At 35.6% G+C, this 26,939-nt stretch overlaps 1 protein-coding gene across 1 annotated transcript in view; it reads left to right on the top strand.

Moving 5' to 3' along the window:
* Positions 1-26,939, top strand: part of ALMS1 (ALMS1 centrosome and basal body associated protein) — a 226,413-nt gene that overhangs the window by 178,162 nt on the left and 21,312 nt on the right. The window contains 2 exon segments of the mRNA XM_087436571.1: positions 6,661-7,389; positions 7,489-7,829. Of these exon segments, the coding sequence (XP_087292697.1) occupies positions 6,661-7,389; positions 7,489-7,829 (1,070 nt within the window).

Genomic DNA, 26,939 nt, shown 5'->3' with positions numbered 1-26,939 from the left:
GGTAAACTGGCTCTTCATTATCGTTAAGAATAAAATTTAAAGTCCTTAACTTAGTGTTCTAGGCTCCGCAAAATTTGGCCCCAAATACCTTCTTTCTTTTCTTTTTTTTTTTTTAACAGTTTTATTGTGGAAAGAACACTGAACATGAGATCTACCCTCTTAACAAAATTTTAAGTGTACAATATATTATTGTTGACTGTAGGTACAATGTTGTACAACAGATCTCCAGAACTTATTTGTTTGAAACTTTATGTCTGTTAATTAGTAACTCCCTATTTCCCCTTCCCCTTGTCCCTGGCAACCACCATTCCACTGTTTGGGTCTATGAATTTGACTATTTTAGATATCTCATATAAGTAGAATCATGTAATATTGATCTGTGACTGGCTTATTTCACTTAACATAATGTCCTCAGAGTTCATCTATTATGTCACATATTGCAGAATTTCCTTCTTTTTATATATATACACCACATTTTCTTTATCCATTCATCTGTCAATGGATATTTAGGTTGTTTCCACATCTTGGCTATTGTGAATAATGCTGCAATGAACATGGGAATGCTATATCCCTTTGAGATCCTGATTTCAATTCTTTTGGATAAAAGCCCGTAACTGGGATTGCTGAATCATATGGTAGTTCTGTTTTTAATTTTTTGAGGAATCTCCATACTGTTTTCCATAGCAGCTACACCATTTTGCATTCTCGCCAATACTTATCTTTTTTTTTTTATACTAGCCATTCTGACAAGTGTGAGATGATATCTCATTGTGGTTTTGATCTGCATTTACCTGAAGATTAGTGATGTTGAGCATTTTTTCATCTTCTTATTGGCCATTTATATGTCTTCTTTGGGGAAATGTCTATTCAAGTCTTTTGCCATTTTTAAATCAGGTCATTAGTTATTTTACTATTTAGTTGTAGGAATTCCTTACATATTTTGGAGATTAACCCTTTATCAGATATATGGTTTGCAAATATTTTCTCTGATTCAATAGATTGCCCTTTGACTTTGTTGATTTTTTCCTTTACTGTGTAGAAGCTTTTTAGTGTGATGTAGTCCCACTTGTTTATTTTTGTTTTTGTTGCCGTACTTTTGGTGTCCTATCCATGAAATCATTCCCAAGGTCAATGTCATGAGGCTTTTCCCCTTTGTTTTCTTCTAGGAGTTTTATAGTTTCAGGTCTTACATTTGAGTCTGTAATCCATTTTGAGTTGATTTTTGTATATGGTGTAAGATAAAGGTACGTTTCTTTTTTTTGCATGTGGACATCCACTTTTCCAACACCATTTATTGAAGAACCTGTTTTTGCCCCGCTCTGTGTTCTAAGCACCCTTGTGGAAGATCAGTTGACTGTATATGCATGGATTTATTTCTTGGCCCTGAGTATTCTGTTCTGTTGGTCCCAAATAACCTTTCCTACCTTATTTTCCTCTACTCCCTCTACTTTATAAATTGTATAAGCCATATAAACTGGATGTTTGTTTATTTACTCAGTGCTGTCTTGCTTTTATGCCTTTGCTTCATGCTACTTGATGATGCAGGGGGGGAAAGACCAGCATGATTGCAGTATAATTATCAAGTAGGACAGGGATGCATGGTGAGGTAGAAAAGTTATATAGTATTCGTACACCTTGTTAAGGAGTTTGGGTTTTGTTCTAAGTGTAAGAGAAAGCCAGTGAAAGTTGTTAAATAGAAAATGACTGGTCCAGTTTACATTTTTAAAAGATTACTCCGACCACTATTTGAAGAATAGATTGGAAGAGGACAAGAATGCACAGGAGACCTATTAGAGACATGCAGTATTGTGAGAGGAAATGGAGAGAAGTAGACAAATTTATGATTGTTTGGTGAGGGATTAATGGCAGGAGCAAGAACGTGTGGGAGATGGAAGTGTCAAGAATAACTCCCAGATTTTGGTTTGGGTTTGAGTGATGTGCCATTTACAGAGATGGAGAAGATTGGGAGAGGTACAGGTTTGGAGAAGGCTAGTATAGAGTTCATTTAAGGACATTTAACATTTGAGATGGCTGTGGGATCCAAGTGGGTATATCAAGTATGTAGTTGAATATGTATCTGGAGCTCAAGAGAGAAGACAAGTCATAGCTTGAAATGTAAATTTGAGAGTAGTTAACAGCATAAAGATGGTACTAAAAGCCACAGGGAGAGATGAGATCACCTAGAAAGAGAATATAGAATGAGTACAGCCCTGTAATTGGCCACACGTGGAGGTCATTGATCATCTTAGCAAGAGCAGCTTTAGTCCAATGGTATTATGGCTGTACTCTGATTGGAAAAGTGAATTGGGATAGGGAAAGAGGTGAAGAAAAAGAAAATTATATTTTCCACTTTAGAAGCTTGACTGTAAAGAGGAGCAAAGAAATGGGTCAGTACCTGAAGGAGGATGTAAGAGTTCTCTAAAGATATGCTATAATAAATGATGCTTTCAAGATGTTGGAAATGATCCAGTAAAGAGAGAGAGCCTGGAGATATAAGAGAGATATGATAGGGAAAGGAACAAAGATCTTGAAAGGAAGATGAGTTGGGCTCCAGAGCATCAGTGGAGGGACTTGCCTTTAAAAGAAGGAGGGATGGTTCTGCTACTGCATGTGAAAAGGCTACAGCTACAGGTGGATTGGCAGAGGGTGACATTAGGGTTACCTACATGACGATCTCTCTGCCCAAAATGTTCTTCACCTGTTGTCTTTTTGGTTTAGTTTTCATTTATACTTCACTTTTCAGCCTCTTCAAAGAAGCCTTCTCTAACAACCATTTCCCATTTTAGTTATTTTTACATCACTTTGTTTTTATCCTTCATAGCCCTTAATACAATTTGTAATTATGTAGCTGCAATCTCAAATACCTATAGAAACTAAGCAAAACCTTCCAATTTTTAAGCGTTGCTAGATAATTCTAAAATTATAGAGAGCCTTTTTTAAGTTGAGATGTAATTGACATATAACATTGTATTCATTTTAGGTGTACAACATAATGATTTGATATGTGTACATTGTGAAGTGATTACCACAATAAGTGTAGTTAACATCCATCACCATACATAGTTACAATTTTTTTTTTCTTGTGGTGAGAACTTTTAAGATTTACTCTCTTAGCAACTTTCAAATATACAATACAGTATTGTTAACTATAGTCACCATGCCATATATTACATCCACAGGACTTAGTCATCTTATAACTGGAAGTTTGTAGCTTTTGACAGCCTTCACCTGCCTACCCTTCATCCCCACCTCTGGTAACCACCAATCTGTTCTCTGTATATATGAGCTCAGTTTTGTTTTTCTTTTAGATTCCACGTATAAGTGAGATCATGCAGTATTTGTCTTTCTCTGTCTGACTTATTTCACTTAGCATAATGCCCCCAAGGTCCATCCATGTTGTTGTAAATGGCAAGATTTCCTTCTTTTTATGGCTGAATAATATTCTAGTGTGTGTGTGTGTGTGTATATATATATACACACAGCACATTTTCTTTATCCATTCGTCCATAGATGGACACTTAGGTTGTTTCCATATCTTGGCTACTGTAAATAATACCACAGTGAACATAGGGATGCATATATCTTTTGAGTTAGTGTTTTTGTTTTCTTTGGATAAATACACAGAAATAGAATTGCTGAATCATATGGTATTCTATTTTTATTTTTTTGAGGGACCTCCATACTGTTTTCCATAGTGGCTGCAGCAATTTACATTCCCACCAGCAGTGCGCAGAGGTTCCCTTTTCTGCCCATCCTCACCAACACTCTCTTATCTTTTTGATAATAGCCATTCTGACAGGTGTGAGATGATATCTCATTGTGGATTTGATTTGCATTTCTCTGATAATTAGTGATGTTGAGCACCTTTTCATATACCTGTTGGCCATCTGTATGTCTTCTTTGGAAAAATGTCTCTTCAGATCTTCTCCCATTTTTAAGTCAGATTATGTTTTTGCTATTGAGTTGTATAAGTTCTGTATCTATTTTGGATATTAATCCCTTATCAGATATATGATTTGCAAATATTTTATCCCTTTTGGTAGGTTGCCTTTTCATTTTGTTGATGGTTTCCTTTGCTATGCAGATGCTTTTTAGTTTGATGTAGTCCCACTTGTTTATTTTTGCTTTTGTTGCCTTTGCTTTTGGTGTCAAACCCAAAAAATCATAGCTAAGACCAATGTCAAGGCGCTTACCCACCTTTGTTTTCTTCCAGGAGTTTATGCTTTTAGGTCTTATGTTCAAATCTTTAATCCATTTTGAGTTAATTTTCGTGTATAGTGTAAGATAGTGGTCCAGTTACATTCTTTTGCATGTGGCTGTCCAGTTTTCCCAATACCATTTATTGAAGAGACTATCCTCTACCATTGTATATTCTTGGCTCCCTTGTTGTAAATTAATTGACCTTTTCTGCGTGAGTTTATTTCTGAGCTCTCTATTCGGTACCATTGATCTATATGTCGGTTTTTATGCCAATAACCATAATGATTGATTACTATAGCTTGTGATATATAGTTTGAAATCAGGGAGCATGATGCCTCCAACTTTGTTCTTCTTTCTCTAGATTGCTTTGGTTATTTGAAGTCTTTTGTGGTTCCATACAAATTTTATGATTGTTTGTTCTATTCCTGTGAAAAATGCCATTGTAATTTTGATAGGGATTACACTGAGTATTATGGACATTTTAACAATATTAATTCTTCCAATCCATGAGCACAGAATATCTTTCCATTTATTTGTGTCTTCTTCAGCTTCTTTCAACAGTGTCTTATAGTTTTGAGTGTACAGGTCTTACAGTGTACAATTTATTCCTAGATTTAAATTTATTCCTAGATATTTTATTCTTTTTGATGCAATTGTAAATGGATTATTTTCTTAATTTCTCTTTCTGTTAGTTCATTATTAGTGGATAGAAATGCAACTGATTTTTGTATATTGATTTTGTATCCTGCAACTTTACTGAATTTTTTTATTAGTTCTAACAGTTTTTTTGTGGAGCCTTTAGAGTTTTCTATGTATAATATCATGTCATCTGCAAATAGAAACAGTTTTGCTTCTTCTGATTTGGGTGGCTTTTGTTTCTTTTTCTTGCCGCATTACTCTGGCTAGGACTTCCCATACTATGTTGAATAAAAGTGGTGTAGCTGGGCATCCTTGTCTTGTTCCTGATCTTAGAAGAAAAACTTGCAGCTTTTCACCATTGAGTGTGATGTTAGCTGTGGGCTTGTCACATATGGCCTTTATTATGTTGAGATACATTCCCTCTATAGTTGCTTTGTTGAGAGTTTTTATCATAAATAGATGTTGAATTTTGTCAAATGCTTTTTCTGCATCTATTGAGATGATCATATGATTTTTAATAGTTTGTTAATGTGGTCTGTCACATTGATTGATTTACAGATGTTGAACCATCCTTGTATCCCTGGAATAAATCCCATTTGATCATAGTGTATGATCCCTTAAAATATTGTCGAATTTGGTTTGCTGATATTTTGTTGAGGATTTTCACATCTGTGTTCTTGAAGGATACTGGCTTGTAATTTTCTTTTCTTGTAATGTCCTTGTCTGGGTATCAGGGTAACGCTGGCTTCATTAATTGAGTTTGGAAGTGTTCCTTCTTTTTCTTTTTTTGGAAGAATTTGAGAAGATTTCATATTAATTCGTGTTTAAATGTTTGGTGAAATGCACCAGTGAAGCCATCTGGTCCTGGGTGTTGTTTCCTTGGGAGGTTTGAGAGTCTAACTTTTATACTTGAGAGATGAAAGCAGATGCCACATATCCCACTGTATTCTGGGGAAATTGCCTTAGGAATTCCCAGGGTATATAATGAAAACTGTGATTGCCAATAATCTATAGTGTGGGTGAAAAAGATCCCAGAGTTACAAGTGTTACTTCGTTGCATGTATACGTCTTTGTTTCTGCCCATGACTTGTAACTCCAGAAATGTGTAGTGATCCCATATTAGTGTTTTTTACTTAAGGTTTATGATTGTAAGATATTATTACATGTAAAAATATCTGTTTTGATACAGAATAATGACTGTCAAAAAGTGAAGATGGAAGAGGGTAAATTTTATGTTAGCTGTATTTTACCACAATAAAAAAAATTTGGGGAAGAATGTGAAGATGGTTCACAGAAAGGAATTTTAAAAAGCTCTGAAACATTCAGAGTTGTTTCTTTCTTTATTCCATCCATTTAATTACTGATGATGAAAATGAAGTCTCAAGTTTCTTAGCTGAAAATGAGGTTACCAATACCTGTCTTTCAGTTTTATCAACAAGATTGAATTAAAAGGAAAAAAATAAACAGATATAGAACACATATCATAACACCCCACACATAGCAGGCAGTGAATACACAGCAGCTGCTATTATAATCCAGAAAACTAAAGTGCCTTTCTTGAGGTCACACAGCCAGTCTGTGGCAGAGTCCAGCCCGGAATCCAGGTCTTTGACCCTGAGTCTCTTAAACTTTACTCTGCCAGTCTGGCCGCTAGGCACAAGGGATGAATCCTTTGTGCAGGCAGTGAATTTTCTGAAACTATATAAACTATTGTTTCCTTTGGTCTTTGTTCTATAGCTAAAGAGTTAAGTGTGAATACTCTTTCTGAAGGGAATGCACATATTTTGAAAGTCCTTCAAAATCTTTTTTCCTCCTTTTCAGAGTCCAGACGTCATTCAGAATTTGAAAATACTACCCATTCTGTCTTCAAGTCAGCCAAGTTTTACTTTCATCATCCAGTGCACCTACCAAGTGATCAAGAATTTTGCCATGATTCCTTAGGAAGGAGTGTTTTCATGAAGCATTCTTGGAAAGATTTCTTTCAGCATCATGCAGACAAACAAAGAGAATACACTTGTCTTCCTCCTCCTTATCAAAATGTAGAAAAGACAAAGATGGATTATACCAAAATAGAGAGCCTCAGTATCAATGTAAACTTGGAAAACAAAGAAGGGATGCCTACTACTAAAAATCAGGCCAGAGATTATCCAAATTGTGACAAACAAATTAATGATCCAAAAAGGGGTCATAAGGTGACCGCAGAGCAGCTAACAACTCAGCACACTGTGAGTTTAAATGAGCTGTGGAACAAGTATCAGGAGCGACAGAGGCAACAGAAACCTCATGAGTTCACTGGCAGGAAAGAACTATCCTTGGTGGAGCGACTTGATCGTTTGGCTAAACTTCTTCAGAGTCCCATCACACATTCTCTGTGGCCCTCGGAAAGTACACAGGATGATAGCAGAGGGGAACGAGATGTTAAGGAATGGAGTGGTAGACAGCAACAGCAGAAAAACAAGCTTCAGCAAAAGAAGCAGTGTAAAAGCCTAGAGAAATGCAATAAAAACACAGGAGATCTTAAAAAAACCAAGGTGCTTTCTACTCATCAAGGTAGGAGGTCCAATCAGATTAAAATTGAACAGATTAAATTTGATAAATATATTCTGAGAAAACAGCCAAGTTTTCACTATATAAACAACACTTCTTCAGATTCTAGAGTCTCAGAGGAGAGTGAGCTGCTCACAGAATCTGCCACCAACATCCTCTCTACCACCACTTCTCCTGCGGAATCGGATACATTGACCCAAACAGATAAAGAGGTGACTTTGCATGAGAGGAGCAGCTCTATTTCTACCATTGACACTGCTCGATTGATCCAAGCTTTTGGCCATGAAAGAGTTTGTTTGTCACCCAGGCGAATTAAATTATACAGCAGCATCACTGACCATCAGAGGAGATACCTTGAGAAACGAAGTAGGAAGAACAAGAAAGTTTTGAATACAGGTCATCCCCTAATGACTTCTGAGCACACCAGAAGGAAACACCTCCAGGTACATGGCTACAAATTCCATCTGGCAATGTGACTGCCTTTTTCATGGACTTTTTCATTAAGCTTTGCACACAGGTGAAAAAAAAACCAATTGCCCTTTCCTCACTATAACATTTCTTACCAACTGGAAAAGAGTGAGAAAGTGTGGTACAGTGCTATTGTGAGTTGTCATTCTTTTCATCACCACCCATTACGAATTACCCTTTGGATAAAGGGCTTTGCTGCTAAATTCTTCAGAATCTGCAAAGTATAACCCTGGCATAGGGGAGCTTCGAGTTTAGAATGACCTCCATTCTGCACATCATTGCCTGTTTTTTTTTAAATTTGTTTGTTTTTTGTTTGTTTATTCCTTCTTGTCTTTCAAGAAATTCTGAGGTGCTTTTAAGCACATACAGCACATACACACATACATATATAAGTAATACAATATGATTTTTTTTAAGTAAATGAAGAATTGGAATGACAGAAAATTAAATTGAAGCCAGGGAGGGGTGAGCTACAACATGATTTTAAAAAATAAATAACAAAGAATTGTGAGTGATGGGAAAACACATTGAAGCCAGAGGGGAGATAAATATACCTTGTGAATATGGTTGCTAGAAGTGAGTCACAAATTTCACTTTATGTTTTCTAGCAGTTGGTGTTGCTAGAATTTTGTGATCAATGACATGAGTCTATAATATAAAAACAAATTTTCAAAAGCATTACAGATATTTCTGGTACTAAGACCTAAGAGAAATTTCTCTCATCTGTCCTCCTAAAGAAGGCACCGCAGTGTAACAGAGCCCCCAGCAATATCCTTACAATAGGTTCAGTAACAACACCCATAAGGCTAATATGGCCTTAGTTTAGGGAGTTCAGTAAAGGCAAATCTCGAGGTGTGAACAAATGCAAACCAATACCTCAAACCAAGAATAAAATTTGGGGTATCTAGAAAAGTGTTCTCCAAAGAGGGATGCTTACAAAATAGTTCTTTAGAATATAGAAGAAAGAAAAATATTAGATTTATATTCATTTTTCTCAACCTTTTAAAATTTATATTTTTGTATATGTTTTATAATATATCAGTACAGTAGTAATATATAGTTTATAAGTAAATACCTACTTTGGTAATTTGTGCTCAAAAATATTTTGTCAGTAGGACCACATGATCAAAAAATCTGGAGACCACTAGTCTAGAAAGGAGGCACAAGACATTCATACAATTTACCATAAATATTAATTCTAATATTAATAATTCTGTGATGTTAATAATATATTATTAATATCATAATGCATAAATAATAATTGAGATTTTGGTAGGTATTAAATGACAGTGATTACATATATAAATAGTACAATATAACTTTTTTTTTAAAGTGAAGAATTGGGAATGGCACAAACTAAGGCTTTTTGTCCCATAGAGGAAATAGGGGGAAAGGATCCAGGTAGAGGATTTTTTGTATGTGTGGTAAAATACATACACATAACATAAAGTTTACAATTTTAACATGTACAATTCAGTAGCACTGAGTATATTCACAGTGTTTTACAGCCATGACCACTATCTAGTTTGAGAACTTTTTCATCACCCCAGTGGAAACCTTATACTTAATAAGCAGTCACTCTCTGTTCCCCCTTCTAACCAGCCCCTGACAACCACTAATCTACTTTCTGTCTCTATGAACTTACCTATTCTGGTTATTTCATATAAATGGAATCATACAATATGTGACCTTTATGTCAGACTTCTTTCACTTGAACATAATGTTTTTAAGATTAATGTTCTAGCATGTATCAGTATTTCATTGCTTTTTATGGTTGAATAATATTCCATTGTATGTATATACTGCATTTTATTTATCCATTCATCCATTCATGGACATTTGGGGTGTTTCCACCTTTTGGCTTTTATGTATAGAGCTGATATGAACATTTGTGTAGAAGTTTTTGTTTGAACACCTGTATGCAGTTCTTTCGGGTATATACTTAGGAGTGGAAATACTGGGTTATGTTGGTAATTCTATGTTTAGCTTAGTGAGGAACTGCCAAACAGTTTCCCACAGTGGCTATACTATTTTACGTTCTCACCAGCAAATATCTGAGAGTTCCAGTTTCTCTACATTCACCAACACTTATCTTTTTTTTTTTGCCATCCTAGTGGGTATGAAAAGGTATCTCATATTCATTGTCGTTTTGATTGTGGTTTTGATTTGCCTTTCCCTTTCCCTAATAACGTTAAGCATCTTTTCATGTGCTTGTCAGCCATTTGTATATCTTCTATGGAGAAATGTATATCCTAGTCTTTTCCCACTTTTTAATTAGGTTGCCTTTTGCTTTTGAGTTGTAAGTGTTCTTATATCTTTTGTATTGTAGGCCCTTATCACATGGATAATTGGCAAATATTCGCTCCCACTCTCTGGGTTGTCTTTTCACTCACAAATTACTGTCCTTTGGTGCACAGCAGTTTACTTTTGATCAAGTCTCAGTGTACCTGTTTTTTATTTTGTTGTTTGTGCTTTTGGTATCCTGTCTAAAAAACCATTACTAAATCCAAAGTTATAAAGATTTGTCCCTACATTTTCTTGTAATAATTTTATACTTTTAGCTCTTTCATTTGCATCTTTGACGTATATTGAGTTAATTTTTGTATGTGGTATGAGATAAGAGTCAAACATCATTGTTTCCCACGTGGATATCCAATTTTCTCAGCACCAGTTGTTGAAGAGAATATGCTTTCCCATTGAATGGTCTTGGCACCCTTGTCAAAAATCAGTTGACTATATATATGAGGCCTTATTTCTGGGCTCTCAGTTCTATTCCTTTGATCTACATGCCTATCCATATGCCATTACTACACTGTTTTGGTTACTGTGGCTTTGTAGTAAGTTTTAAAATTGAGAAATGTGAGTCTTCCAACTTTGTCCTTTTTTAAGATTGTTTTGGCTATTCAGGTCCCTTGTGTCTCCATAAGAATTTTAGGATCAGCTTTTCAATTTCTACCAAAAAGGTTGTTGGGATTTTGATATTAATTGCATTAAATCTGTAGGTTGCTCTGGGGTTTATTGCCATTACAATATTAAATCTTCCAATCCATGAATACAGGATGGCTTTCAATTTATTTAGGTCTTTAATTTCTTCCAGCGATGTTTTGTAGTTTTCTGTGTACAAGTCTTATACCTTCTTGGTTAAATTTTTCCCTCAGTATTTGCTTCTGTTGTTTTCTTTCTTTTTTTATTATTTTTAATTTTGGTAAAATATGTATAACAAAATTTATTATCTTAACTATTTTTAAGTGTGCAGTTTAGTGTATTAAGTGCATTCATATTATTGTGCAAACATCACAATCATCCATCTCTAGAACTCTTTTCATCTTGTGAAACCGAAACTCTATACCCACTCAAACAACAGCTTCCCATTCTACCTTATGCTCAGCCCCTGGCAACCGCCATTCTACTTTCTGTCCCTATGAGTTTGACGACTCTAGGTACCTTATATAAGTGAAATCATACAGTATTTATCTTTTAGTAACAGGCTTATTTCACTTAGCATGATGTTCTCAAGGTTCATCCACGTTGTAACATGTAAAAGTATTTTCTTCCTTTTTAAAGCTAAACGGTATTCCATTGTATATATATACCACATTTTGCTTATCCATTTATCCATCAATAGACACTTGGGTTACTTCCACCTTTTCACTATTGTGAATAATGCTGCTGTGAATATGGGTGTACAAATATCTGTTCAAGACCCTGCTTTCAATTTTGGGGAGTATATATCTAGAAGTGGAATGGCTGGATCATATGGCAATTCTATTTTTAGTTATTTGAGGAAACACCCTACTGTTTTCCACAGCAGCTGCACCATTTTACAGTCCCACAAACAGTGCACAAGGGTTCTAATTTATTTACATTCTTGCCAACACTTGTTATTTTCTGTTCTTTTCTTAGAGTAGCCTTCCTAACAGGTGTGAAATGGTGTCTCGTTGTGGTTTTAGTTTGTAGTTCCCTGATGATTAGTGATGTTGAGCATCTTTATGTGCTTATTAGTTATTTCTGTATCATCTTTGGAGAAATATCTATTCAAGTCCTTTGCCTGTTTTTTAATTGGGTTGTTTTTTTGTTGAGTTATAGGAGTTTATATTTTCTGGATAGTAACCTCTTATCAGATATATGATTTGCAAATATTCTCTCTCATTCCATGGGTTGCCTTTTTACTCTGTTGATTGTGTCCTTGGATTCACTGATGTTTTTAATTTAGATGAAGTCCAATTTGTCTGTTTTTGCTTTTTTTTTCCCTCTGCTTTTGGTGTCATAGCCAGGAAATCATTGCTAAATCCAATGTCGTTAGGATTTTCTCTTCTTTTCTTCTAAGAGTTTTATGGTTTTAGATCTTATGTTTAGGTCTTTAATCCATTTTGAGGTAATTTTTGTATATGGTGCAAGGTAAGGCTCGAACTTTATTCTTTTGCATCTAGGTATCTGGTTGTTCCAGCACCATTTGTTGAAAAAAGACTTGTCTTTTCCCCATTGAATGGTTTGGCACCCTTGTCAAAAATAATTTGACCATATATGTGAGGGTTTATTTCTGGGCTTGCTATTCTGTTCCATTGGTCTATATGTCTTTCTTTATGCCAGTACCACACTGTTTTGGTTTACTGTATGTTAGTAGTAAATTTTGAAATCAGGAAGTATAAGACCTCCAACTTTGTTCTTCTTTTTCAAGACTGTTTTGGCTACTTGGGGTCCCTTGAGAGTCCATATGAATTTTAGTAAATATTTTTGTTGCTATTTTAAGTACAGTTGTTTTCTTAATTTCATTTTTAGACTGTTTATTGCTAGTGTATAGATACACAACTGATTTTCACATGTTTGACTCATATCCTGTAACCTCACTGAATTCATTTATTAATTCTAACAGTTTTCTTATGGATTCTTTAGGATTTTCTACATATAAGATCATGTCATCTGTGACTAATGATATTCTTAGTTTCTCCTTTCCAATTTGGGTGCCCTTTATTTTTCTTGCCTAATTGGTCTGGCTAGAACTTCCAGTAGTGTGTCAAATAGAAGTGGCAAAAGCAGGCATCATTGTCTTGTTCATGATCTTAGAAGGAAAGCATTCAGCCTTTCACCACTGAAAATGATGTTGTATGTGGGTTTTCATATATGACCTTTATCATGTTGAATAAGCTCCCTTTTTTCCTATTTTGATGAGCGTTTTTACCATGAAAGGATTTTGTTTTTTGCCAGGTGATTTGGCGTCTATTGAGATGATCATCTGGGGTTTTTTTTCCCCCCTTTTATTCTATTAATATGGTGTATATTGGTAACTGTGTGTTGAACCAACCTTGAATTCCTGGGATAAATCCCATTTGGTCATCATATATAATCCTTTCCATATGCTGTTGGGTTCAGTTTGCTAGAATTTTGAAGAGGACTTTTGCATCTCTATTTGTAAGGGATATTGATCTGTAGTTTTCTTGTGATATCTTTGCTTTTGGTATCAGAGTAATACTGGCCTCATAGAATGAGTTATAACGTTTTCCCTCATATTCTATTTTTTGGATGAGTTTGAGAAGAATTGATATTAATGACTGATGTTAATTCCTCTCTAAATATTTTGTAGAATTCCCCCAGGGAAATCTTATCACTGCTTCAATCTTCTTGTTGCAAGTCTATTCAGATTTTCTATTTCTTCTTGAGTCCGTTTTTATACTTTGTGTGTTTCTAAGAATTTTTCTATCTCAGTTGTTTTTCTAGTCTCTATTTCATTTATCTTCACTCTAATCTTCATTATTTACTTCTGCTTGCTTCAGGTTTAGTTTGCTGTTCTTTCTCTAATTCCTTATAGTTTAAAGGTACATTATTGGTTTGAAATTATTGTTTCGTTTTTAACATCGGTATTTACAGCTATAAGTTTTCCTCTGAGCACTGCTTTTGCAGATACAAATTTCCTTTTAAACTCTGCCTTCACTACATCCTGTAAGTTATGGTATGTTTTGTTTTCACTTTCATTCATCTCTAAGTATTTTCTGATCTCCCTTTTAATTTCTTCTTTGACCATTAATAGTTTAAGACTTGTTTAATTACCACATATTTGTTTATTTTACAAATTTCTTGCTGTTATTGATTTCTAATTTCATTCTGTTATGGCCGAAGAATATACTTTCTATTATTTCATTTCTCTTAAATTTGTTGTGACTTGTTTTATGGCCTAGCATATGGTCTCATCTGGAGAATTTCCATGTGCACTTGAGAAGAATTGTGTATTCTGCTCTTCTTGGTTGGAGTGTTCTGTATGTGTCTGTTAGGTCTAGTTGGTTTATAGTGTTGTTCAAGTCCTCTATTTTATTGGTCTTTTGTCTACTTTTTCTATCTATACTGAAAGTGATGTATGGAAGTTTACACTTGTTAATGTGGAACTGTCTATTTCTCCATTCAATTCTGTCCATTTTTGCTTTATATATTTTGAGACTCTATTGTCAAGTGTGTATATGATCATAATTGTTATATCTTCCACATTTGAGTAAAATCATATGGTGTGTGTCTTTCTCTGGCTTATTTCACTTAACATAATACCCTCAAGGTCCATTCATGTTGTTGCAAATGGAACGATTTTGTCTTTTTTATGGCTGAGTAGTATTCCATTGTGTGTATGTATATATACCGCATCTTCTTTATCCAGTCATTGGTCAATGGGAATTTGGGCTGCTTCTACATCTTGGCTATTGTGAATAATGCTGCAATTAACATAGGGGTGCATAAGTCTCTTTGAATTGTTGATTTCAAGTTCTTTGGATAGATACACAGTAGTGGGATAGCTGGGTCATATGCTATTTCTATTGTTAATTTTTTGAGAAATCTCCATATTGTTTTCCATAGTGGCAACACCAGTTTGCAATCCCACCAACAGTGTATGAGGGTTCCCTTCTCTCCACATCCTCTCCAACATTTGTTATTTTTTGTCTTGTGATTATAGCTATTCTAACAGGTGTAAGGTGATATCTTAGTGTAGTTTTGATTTGCATTTCCCTGATGGTTAGTGGTTTTGAACATCTTTTCATGTGCCTTTTGGCCATCTGTATATCTTCTTTGGAAAAATGTCTGTTTAGATCCTCTGCGTGTTTTTTGATTGGGTTGTTTGTTTTTTTTTGTTGTTCAGTTTTGTGTGAGTTCTTTATATATTTGGAGATTAACCCCTTTTTGGATATATGATTTGCATATATTTTCTCCCAGTTGGTGGGTTGTCTTTTCATTTTGTTCCTGGTTTCCTTTGCCTTGCAGAAGCTCTTTAGTCAGATGAAGTCCCACTTGTTTGTTTTTTCTTTTGTTTCCCTTGTCCAAGTAGACATGGTATTCAAAAAGATCCATCTAAGACCGATGTCAAAGAGTGTACTGCCTATATTTTCTTCTAGGAGTTTTATGGTTTCACATCTTACCTTCAGGTCTTTGATCCATTTTGAATTAATTTTTGTGTATGGCAAAAGATAATGGTCACTTTCATTCTTTTACATGTGGCTGTCCAGTTTTCCCAGCACCATTTATTGAAGAGACTTTCCTTTCTCCTTCGTGTGTTCTTAGCTCCTTTGTCAACGATTAGCTTTTTGTGGATGTGTGGTTTTATTTCTGGGCTTTCACTTCTGTTCCATTGATGTGTGTGTGTCTGTTTTTCACCAGTACCATGCTGTTTTGATTACTATAGCTTTGTAGTATATTTCGAAGTCAGGGATTGTGATGCCTCCAGCTTTGTTCTTTTTTCTCAGGATTGCTTTAGCTATTTGGGGTCTTTTGTTGCCCCATATGAATTTTAGGATTCTTTGTTCTATTTCTGTGAAGAATGTCGTTGGAATTCTGATTGGGATTGCATTGAATCTGTAGATTGCTTTAGGTAGTATGGACATTTTAACTATGTTTGTTCTTCCAATCCATGTGCATGGAATATCTTTCCATTTCTTTATGTCATCATCGATTTCTTTTAATAATGTCTTATAGTTTTCATTGTATAGGTCTTTCACCTCCTTGGTTAAATTTATTCCTAGATATTTTATTCTTTTTGTTGTGATTGTAAATGGGATTGTATTCTTGAGTTCTCTTTCTGTTAGTTTGTTATTAGAGTATAGAAATGCAACTGATTTTTGTGAGTTGATTTTGTACCCTGCAACTTTGTTGTAGTTGTTAATTATTTCTAAGAGTTTTCCAATGGATTCTTTAGGGTTTTCTATATATAAAATCATGTCGTCTGCAAACAGTGAGAGTTTCACTTATCATTTCCTATTTGGATTCCTTTTATTTCTTTTTCTTGCCTAATTGCTCTGGCCACAACCTCCAGTACTATGTTGAATAGGAGTGGTGAGAGCGGGCACCCTTATCTTGTTCCTATTCTCAGAGGGATGGCTTTCGGTTTTTCCCCATTGAGTATGATTTTGACTGTGGGTTTGTCATATATGGCCTTTCTTTTGTTGAGGTACTTTCCTTCTATACCCATTTTATTGAGAGTTTTTATCATAAATGGATGTTGAATCTTGTCAGATGCTTTCTCTGCATCTATTGAGATGATCATGTGGTTTTTAGTCCTCATTTTTTTAATGTGGTGTATCACGTTGATTGGTTTGCAGATGTTGAACCATTCCTGTGTCCCTGGTATAAATCCCACTTGATCATGGTGTATGATCCTTTTAATGTATTGCCATATTTGGTTTGCCAATATTTTGTTGAGGATTTTTGCATCTATGTTCATCAGCGATATTGGCCTATAATTTTTCTTCTTTGTGTTGTGCTTGTCTGGCTTTGGGATCAGGGTGATGTTGGTCTTGTGAAGTGTGTTAGGAAGTATTCCATCTTCTTCAAATTTTTGGAATACTTTGAGAAGGATGGGTGTTAAATCTTCTTTGAATGTTTGTTAGAATTCTCCAGAGAAGCCATCTGGTCCTGGAGTTTTATTTTTTGGGAGGTTTTTGATTACTGTTTCAATCTCTTTATTTGTGATTGGTCTATTCAGATTCTCTATTTCTTCTTGATTCAGTTTTGGGAGGTTGTATGAGTCTTAAGAATTTATCCATTTCTTCTAGATTGTCCAATTTGCTGGCATATAGTTTTTCATAGTATTATCTTATAATCCTTTGTATTTCTGTGGTATCCATTATAATTTCTCCTCTTTCATTTCTTTTTTTTAATTTTATTTATTTATTTTTTTCCCTCCAAAGCTCCAGCGGATAGTTGTATGTCATAGCTGCACATCCTTCTAGTTGCTGTATGTGGGACGCGGCCTCAGCATGGCCGGAGAAGCGGTGCCTCGGTGTGCACCCGGGATCTGAACCCGGGCCGCCAGCAGTGGAGCGCGTGCACTTAACCGCTAAGCCACAGAGCCGGCCCTCCTCTTTCATTTCTAATTTTATTTATTTGAGCCTTCTCTCTCCTTTTTAGTGAGTCTGGCTAAAGGTTTGTTGATTTTGTTTATCTTCTCAAAGAACCGGCTCTTAGTTTCATTGATCCTTTCTACTGTTTGTTTGTTTGTTTTTTGGTTTCAATTTCATTTATTTCTGCTCGAATTTTTATTATTTTCTACCTTCTGCTGACTTTGGGCTTTGTTTGTTCTTCTTTTTCTAATTCTGTTAAGGTAGTAAAAGATTGTTTATTTGAGATTTTTCTTGTTTGTTAAGGTGAGCCTGTATTGCTATGAATTTCCTTCTTAGGACCGCTTTTGCTGCATCCCATATGAGTTGGTATGGTGTATTTTCATTTTCATTTGTCTCTAGATGTTTTTTGATTTCTCCTTTAATTTCTTTTTTTTTTAATTTTTTTTTATTTTTTCCCCCAAAGCCCCAGTAGATAGTTGTATGGCATAGCTGCACATCCTTCTAGTTGCTGTATGTGAGACGCGGCCTCAGCATGGCCGGAGAAGTGGTGCGTCAGTGCGTGCCCGGGATCCAAACTCGGGCCGCCAGCAGCAGAGTGCGCGCACTTAACCGCTAAGCCACGGGGCCGGTTCCTCCTTTAATTTCTTCAATGATCCATTGGTTGTTTAGTAGCATGTTGTTTAGTCTGCATATATTTGTCACTTTCCTAGCTTCTTTCTTGTAGTTGATTTCTAGTTTCATAGCATTGTTGTCGCAAAAGATGCTTGATATGATTTCAGTCTTCTTAAATTTTTTGAAGCTTGCTTTGTTTCCCAGCGTATGGTCTATGCTTAAGAATGTTCCATGTGCACTTGAGAAGAATGTGTATTCTGCTGTTTTGGGATGGAGTGTGCTGTATATATCTATTAGGTGCCTCTGGTCTAGTTTTTCATTTAGTTCCACTATTTCTTTGTTGACATTCTGTCTGGATGGTCTATCCCTTGCTGTAAGTGGGGTGTTAAGGTCTCCTACTATTATTGTGTTGTTTTTAATATCTCCTTTTACGTTTGTTAACAGTTGCTTTATGTTCGTTGGTGCTCTTGTGTTGGGTGCATATATATTTATAAGTGTTATGTCTTCTTGGTGGAGTGTCCCTTTTATCATTATATACTGCCCCTCTTTGTCTCTCATTGCCTGTTTTATCTTGAATTCTACTTTGTCTGATATAAGTATGGCAACAGCTGCTTTCTTTTGTTTGCCTTTAGCTTGGAGTATTGTCTTCCATCCCTTCACTCTGAGCCTGTTTGTCTTTAGAGCTGAGATGTATTTCCTGGAGGTAGCATAGTGTTGAGTCTTGTTTTTTGATCCATCCCGCCACTGTGTGTCTTTTGATTGGAGAATTCAATCCATTTACTTTTCGAGTGATTATTGATATATGAGGGCTTACTGCTGCCAGTGTATCACTCATTTTCCGGTTGTTCTGTATTTCCCTTATTTTCCGTCCCATGTATTTCAGACCGCCAATTCAGTTTGGTAGTTCTCTATGACACTTTTCTCTTTATCATTGCTGTCTCTGTTCTGATTATTTATTTAATGGTTACCATGAGGTTTGTGTAAAAAATCTTGTAGATGAGATAGTCCATTTTCTGATTGCCTCTTATTTCCTTAGTCTAAGCCTATTCCATCCCTATCCTCTTCCCCTTCTAAGTTATTTTTGTCTCTTGTAACAATTTTTAACTTAAAATCTCTTTGGTCTGATGTTAGTATAGCCACCCCTGCTCCCTTTTGATTTCTATTTGCATGGAGTATCGTTTTCCATCCTTTTACTTTCAAACACTGTATCTTTGGATCTAAAGTGAGTCTTTTTTAGAACATATATAGGTGGATCATGTTTTTTAAAATCCAGTCTGCCATCTCTGTCTTTTAATTAGAGAATTTAATCCATTTACATTTAAAGTAATTACTAATAGGAATGGATTTACTTTGGCCATTTTGCTATTTGTTTATGTCTTACATCTTTTTTCTTCCCCAATTTCTCCATTACTTCCTTCTTTTTTGTTTAAATGACTTTTTGTAATGTACCATTTTGATTCCCTTCTCTTTTCCTTTACTTTATATTTTTTAGTTATTTTCTTAGTAGTTACCATGGGGATTACAATTAACATCTTAAGCTTATACCATCCTAATATGAAATGGTAACAACTTAGCTTCACTAGTTTGCAAAAACTGCCTCTATACATCTCCGCCTGTCACCCTGTATATTGTTGTAGTTTTAGATTACATCTTTATACTTTCTGTACCCATTAACATAGATTTATAATTATTATTTTATACATTTGTCTTTTAAATCTTATAGGCAAAGAAAGAGGAGTTACAAACCAGAAATACAGTATTACTGACTTTTATATTTACCTATATAATTGCCTTTACCAGTGTTCTGTATTTCTTCACGTGGCTTCAAGTTATTGTCTAGTGTTCTTTCATTTCAGCCCAAAGGAGTCCCATTAAAATTTCTTATAGGGAAAGTCTTCTAGAAATGAATTCCCTCAACTTTTGTTTATCTGGGAATGTCTTAATTTCACCTTCATTGTTGAAAGATAGTTTTGCCAGATATAGATTTCTCTCTTCACAGTTTTTCACATCACTTTAACTATGTCATCTTACCGCCTGTTGACCTCTATGGTTTCTTATGAGAAATTGGCAGTTAATCTTACTGAGGATCCCTTCTGTGTTATGTCTCTTTGCTTTTACTGCTTTCAAGATTCTCTCTATCTTTGGCTTTTGACAGTTTGATTACTAAGTGTCTTGATGTGGACTTTATCCTACTAGGAATTCATTGATTTTCTTAGATTTTACATTTGTGTCTTTTGTCAAATTTGGGAAGTTTCCAACCATTATTTCCTCAGATATTCTTTCTGACCCTTTCTCTCTCTCCTCTCCTTCTGGGGCTCCCACCATGCCTATATTGGTAAGCTTGATGGTATCCTAAAAGTCTCTTAGGCTCTGTTCATTTTTCATCATTCTGTTTCCTTTCTGTCCCTCAGACTGGATAATTTCATGTAACCTTTCTTCAGGTTCACTACTTCATCTCTGCCCAAATCTGCTGTTGAACTGCTCTGGTGAATTTTTCATTTCAGTTATTTTACTTTTCATCTTAATTTCTGTTTGTTTCCTTATTTTTTTTTTTATTGGTATTCTCTGTTTGGTGAGACATCGTTCTCCTTGTTTTTTTGTTTATGGTTTCCTTCAGCTCTTTAAGCATATTTAAGACTTTTGATTTAAAGTCTTTGTATAGTAAGTCCAATGTCTGTGCTTCCTGAGGGGCAGTTTTTATTAATTTTTTTTCTTGTGAATGTCCCATACTTTCTTATTTCTTTGGATGCCTTGCAATTTTTTGTTAAAAACTAGACATTTTGAATATCATAATGTGATAATTCTGGAAATCAAATTCTCCTCCCCCCTCCCTAGGGTTTGTTGTTACTGCCTGTTGTGGATTGAAGTTGTTGGTATGTTTCATGACTTTTCTAAACTACTTTTGTACAGACTGTATCTTTTGTTGGTCTCTGACGTCCCCGTTCCTTTAGCTCAGTAGTCAGCTAGTTTGACAGATTTCCTTAAATGCCTGGAGCCAAGAAAGAAAAAGCAAAAAGAAAGAAGAGAAGGAAAGGAAAGGAAAAAAGTTCCCCAGGTTTTTGTAGATTGTGTACTGGGGACTCCAGTGCTTGGCTAGGCCGTGTACAACTCTGCCTTAGCCAAATTTCCTGCTTGCACTGACCCTAAAGATCAGCCAGTTGTGGAAACTTATGGTGTTCTCAGGTCTTTTCTGCACATGCATCCTGCCCTGTCTGTGTACTTTCTAGTTTCCCCAGGGTATATGGGATATTTTCAAAACCCTATTTTGCCAAAATTCTCACTACTTTTCTCCCTGGCTTTCAGTATGCCTATTATTTGCCCCAAATGTTATTTTTTTGCCCCATGCAATAATGTCTTTTTCATTTGGTTTTCAGTGTTTTCAAGGAAATTCTGTCCTCTAAAGTACCCTGAGAGAGTTCTAAGTTTGATGAAACAAAGGCAGGCTCCTTGTGTCAGTTCTTGAGGGAATACTCAGGCAGGTCAAAAGAAACAATTCCTTGGGAACAAGATACTCGGTGCTCCCTTTGGAAGCAGATACCCACACTGGGAATGCAGGCTGCTGTCTTCAGTACCATGCTGGGGAAAGGGGGCTGAGGCAGGCAAGGCTAAGTTAAAAGCCACAAAGCTCTTCTACCTTGTTTAGGTGGCCTTGCTCTTCCTTAAGTTTTTGATTACTTGCGATAAACCTTTGACTGTCTTCCAGAGTTCTGATAAGGTTGATTTTTACAGTTTTTGCCAGGTTTTTTGGTGTTTCTAGGGGAGGGACAGGCCCCTGGAGGTCCCTCTTCTACCAGTTTTGCTGACATCCCTCCTCGGTAGAGTTTTGTGCCCTTCCCACAACAACTACTGTTCCCCATTCCCAGGTCTGCACCATGACAGACACTTTGTAAAACTCTTCGATGTTTTTCCTGGTGGAGTTTGTGGAGAAATAGCCAGCAAAAGGGTGTAGATTCCCCCAGTTTCTGTAGCCCCCAAGGGCTTCACACTCTTGGGAGTGCACACTTGGCCTCTACCACTTAATCCAGTCTCCAACCTTCTTAATGGTGTCCAGTTTTATCTTCTTTAAGTAATCTGGTGCTCACGTCTTATATCTCCCTGCAGGAAGCAATATCTCCTTAGATTTTGGGCCAGGGTTGACCTCTGACCTCACCTTTCTGACAGCTTCAAAAAAAGTCATGAACTTAACAGTTTGGTACACTTTTGTTGTTGTTGTTGTTGTTGTTGTTGATGGTGGTGGTATTATAAGGATGGGAACAATGCTGTACCCAACTCCAGATCCCCAAGTGGTATATATCCAATAGATTTTGACCTGTGGTATTTTTATTAGAAGTACTTTCTAGATGTATAATTGTAGCTTTGGATTTCCTGTTTGACCCAAGAGGAGTTTAGGGGAGAATTAATCTTTTTTGTATTTCCATAAGGTTGGCTTTATTGTCACTACATATTCATTTATAATTTTAATGTATAGTGATCAGAGATTGTACTCAGTTCTCTATTTCTGTTTAAGGATATATGGAAATTTTCTTTGTGGCTTAATGTATGAATAAGTACTTCAAGGGTATTATAAAGAAGGTAGAGTGTCCATAGAGAGTATGACATTCCAATTATATCTAGTAAATCACCTTTATTAATTATATTCTTCCCAAATACTGGTTTCCTTGATCTGTTAAGGACTTTAAGGAGTGTATTTGAAGGTTGATTTATCTTTGTGGTGATAGAAGGTTTATGTAAATATTTATTTTATACCTGGCACATAAAAATTCATGCTACTTTTTTATTCACTGACTTGTATCATAAATCATACAAAGTAAGTTTCATTTTTCCATGTTTAATATGTTTTGATTTTTATTCTACTTAATCCAATACAGGTTGTTTTTTTTTTTACATTTCATTTGCACAGTTTCTCTTTCCCATTCTTTTACTTTTAGCTTTTCTGAGTCACTTTTGCTCAAGTAGGTAGCATCTAGTTGAATTTAACTTCTCCCCCCCCCACCCCCCCCAATTTGAGGGACTTTCTTTGAGGTGAATTTGTTCCACTTAATTTCAAAGTTATAACAAATATGTTTGCTTTAAATTTTATCTTGTTGATTTTCCCTCTTCAAATATGTTTATTAAGTAAATGTTTATTATACAAAATTCCATTTCAAACTGAGGGAAATGACCTTTTATTGTGGCAAAAAAACACATGACATAGAATGTATCATCTTAACCATTTTTAAGTGTACAATTCGGTAGTGTTAAGTATATTCACATTGTGGTGACACAGATCTCCAGAACTATTTCATCTTGTAACACTGAAAACTCTATACCCATTAAACAACTCCCCCTTTCCCTCTGCCTCGAGCCCCAGCATTCTACTTTCTGTTTCTATGAATTTGACTACTTTAGATTTAGATGATGTCATGTAAGTGGAATCATACAGTATTGGTCTTTTAGTAGCAGGCTTATTTCACTTAGTGTAGTGTCCTCAAGGTTTATCCATGTTGTAGTATGTGACAGTATTTTCTTCCTTTTTAAGTTTGAATAATATTCTATTGTATGTATATACATATTTTGTTTATCCCTTCATCCGTTGCTGGACATTTGGGTTGCTTCCACCTCTTGGCTATTGTGGATAGTGCTGCTATGAACATGGCTGTGCAAATATCCCTTCAAGACCTTGCTTTCATTTCTTTTGGATATATGTCCAGAAATGGAATGGCTAAATCATATGGTAATTCTATTTTTAATTTTTCGAGGAACCGCCATACTTTTCCACAGCAGCTGCACCATTTTACAGTCTCACCAACAGTGCACAAGGGTTCTAATTTCTCCACATCCTTGCCAACACTTGTTATTTTGTTTTTTCATAGTAGTCATCCTCATGGGTGAAGTGATATCTCATTGTGGTTTGATTTGCATTTCTCTGATGATTAGTGATGTTGAGCATCTTTTCATATGCTTGTTGGCCATTTGTATATCATCTTTGGAGAAATGTCTATTCAAGTCCTTTGCCCATTCTTGAATCGGGTTATTTATTTTTTTGTCGTTGAGTTGTGGGAGTTCTCTATATATTCTGGATGTTAACCCCTTATCATACATATGATTTGTAAGTTTTTTCTGCCAGTCAGTGGGTTGCCTTTTCACTCTGTTGATTATGTCCTTTGATGCACAAAAGTTTTTAATATTGGTGTACAGTCATGTGCTGCATAACAACATTACAGTCAACAACAGACTACATATACCACAGTGGTCCCATAAGATTAGTACCAAAAAGCCCAGGTGTGTAGTAGGCTGTACCATCTAGCTTTGTGTGAGTACTGTAGAGGAGGAAGAAATTTTCCTCTACCCTTCTAGGTTCTTCTCACAAGAACCTAGAATTAACTCTTCATTTTGAGTTAATTTTTGTATGTGCTGTAAGATAAGGCTCCTACTTCATTGTTTTGCATGTGGATATCCAGTTTTCTTAACACCATTTGTTGAGGAGACTGCCTTTTCCCCATTGAGTGATCTTGGCACCTTGTCAAGGGTCAAAGATCCTTTGACCATAGATCATTTGACCATATACACAAGGGTTTATTTCTGGGCTCTATTCTAATCCATTGATCTATTTTTCTATCTTTATACCAGTACCGGAGTGTTATATTACTGTATTGCTGTAATACATTTTGAAATCAGGAAGTGTGAGTCCTCCAACTTTGTTCTTTTTTTTTTTCAATATTGTTTTGGTTCTTCAGGGTTTCTTATCATTTTTAGTGATTTTTTACTGTTTCCGATCTTTTTGTTCATTGCTATATGATTTTCCTTGAGTTGTTTTTCTGATAACTTAGAAATATAATTAATCAAAGTGTAATCTAATTAACTAATATGCTTAAACCACTTTTTCAATCTGTCACCATCAGATATAAAACAAGATCTATTGAGTCCATCATATGAAAAATTAAGAAACTGGTTGCATTTGTCCTACTTTGTCCCACCTACCCACCCACACACATAGTTCCCCCAACCTACCGATATTTGTTATATTTTGTCAATTTTGTCTCAGGTCATTATGGTAGTATTACTACTGCATTGACTAGTTTTATTTTCAAGACTATAACACTTACTTCCGTATTATAAGCAAAGTCACCATTTTATATTAGTAATTTTTTTTTTTTTTTGTGAGGAAGAACAGCCCTGAGCTAACATCCATGCCAATCCTCCTCTTTTTGCTGAGGAAGACTGGCCCTGGGCTAACATCTGTGCCCATCTTCCTCCACTTTATATGGGACCCCACCACAGCATGACCTGACAAGTGGTGCCTCGGTGCGCGCCCGGGATCTGAACCTGGGCCACCAGCAGCAGAGTGCGCGCACTTAACCGCTGTGCCACCGGGCCGGCCCCTATATTAGTTATGTTTTTAAATAAAGGGTCAATATTTACCATTAGTCTTTTCATATAACAATTATGAGTTTGTTAATTTAAATAATTCTGTTGTTTGGCTAGATTTTTAAACAGTTGTTCAGGAGTGAGCATCTCTTCAGTTTTTACAAATTTGAGACTATCTTTGTATTACCTTTATATAAGAACAACAACTTGGATGGATATAAAACTTTGGGATAATAATCCTTAATTCAAAACTCGGTCAATTTTGCTTCCCTCTTGTGGGCAAAAGCATTTGATATTTCTGTGTCACAGGCAATTCTAATATTTTTTTCTCTATGGGGTTCTGTTTTTTTATTCCTGGATTCTTGTCAATTTTTTTTAAATTTAAGTTTACTTACTTTCCCAGGGTATGTCTCAGTGTTGGTCAATCTCTATCGTTGTTTTTTATTGAAATAAAATTCATTTACCATACAATTCACTCTTTTAAGTATACAATCCAATGGTTTTTAGTATATTCAGAGAATATACTATAAAAGATAAAAAAAACAAGATATAAAGCTATATTTTTTACATATATATATATATGACTGGAACAAAACTAAATATTAACAGATTATCTTAAAATTATGGGATTATAAATTTTCCTTTATAATTTTCTGTGTTTTAATATTTTTTTACAAAACATGTATTTTCTAATAAGAAAGCATAAATGTTGTTTTTGTTTGACATTAATAAAAATGTGAGGTAAACCAGACTGATCAAACAAACACAAAACGTTAGTTATGAGCTGGAAAGGAGAATTCTCAACTTTTCATTGTGTTCTAGTTTCTGCTTAAAATGCCTGTTTGAATCTCCAATCTAGTCATAATAAATCCTTCTAGAAGCAGAGTGAAAGAACAGGATTAGAGAAGTATTATACACACTTTCTATGCCAAGATAAAATAAAATTTCCTTTTAGCTTCAAGTGCCTAGATTCATGGCCTCTCTTTTTTTTTTTTTTTTTTGGTGAGGAAGACAGGCCCTGAGCTAACATCTGCCAATCCTCCTCTTTTTTGCTGAGGAAGACTGGCCCTGGGCTAACATCCATGCCCATCTTCTTCCACTTTATATGGGACACTGCCACAGCATGGCTTGACGAGCAGTGCGTCGGTGCGCACCCGGGATCGGAACCGGCGAACCCCGGGCCGCCGCAGCGGAGCACACGCACTCAACCACCTGTGCCACCAGGCTGGCCCCTGGCCTCTCTTTTTAAAGTGTTATCCCCATATCTCATCTTTTTAAAGTGTTATCCCCATATCTCATCCTCATTCTCATCCTCCCAAAGGCAACTGATCTTGTTATGTACATATCTTTTGGCTTACAAAAGTTCATACAAAATGTGTATTCTCTATGTGTGCATATGTTTTCAATTCATGTAAAATGTGTATCATTATTTTTCTTATGTTCACTAAGCATTGTATTTTTAAGATCCATCTACTTTGCTATATGTACATCTAATATAGGTTTCTAATCATTGCATGTTACTCCATTGAGTGCATCTACCAGTTTACCTGTGCACTTTCCCTGTTATGGACACCCAGGTTGCTGTCGACTCCCAGCACCACAAAACATTGGGAATGCATGTCCTTGTCCATATCCCCTCTGGACCTGTGTGAGACTATCTTTGGCATATATACCCAGAAGTAGAATTCTTGGATCATAAGCTATATGTATATTTAATTTCCTACATTAATACCAAATTGCTTTCCAGTCTATATTCCTACCTGCAACGCATGAAAATTCCTATATTTCCACCTTTCTGCCAGTATTTTCTAGTTT

Source organism: Ceratotherium simum, chromosome 11 (genome assembly GCF_057802395.1).
Source record: "Ceratotherium simum simum isolate JZ-2026a chromosome 11, ASM5780239v1, whole genome shotgun sequence".
Classification (NCBI taxonomy): domain Eukaryota; kingdom Metazoa; phylum Chordata; class Mammalia; order Perissodactyla; family Rhinocerotidae; genus Ceratotherium; species Ceratotherium simum.
The sequence above is the reverse complement of the archived record's forward strand: the minus strand, read 5'-3'. Positions and strand labels throughout refer to the sequence as shown.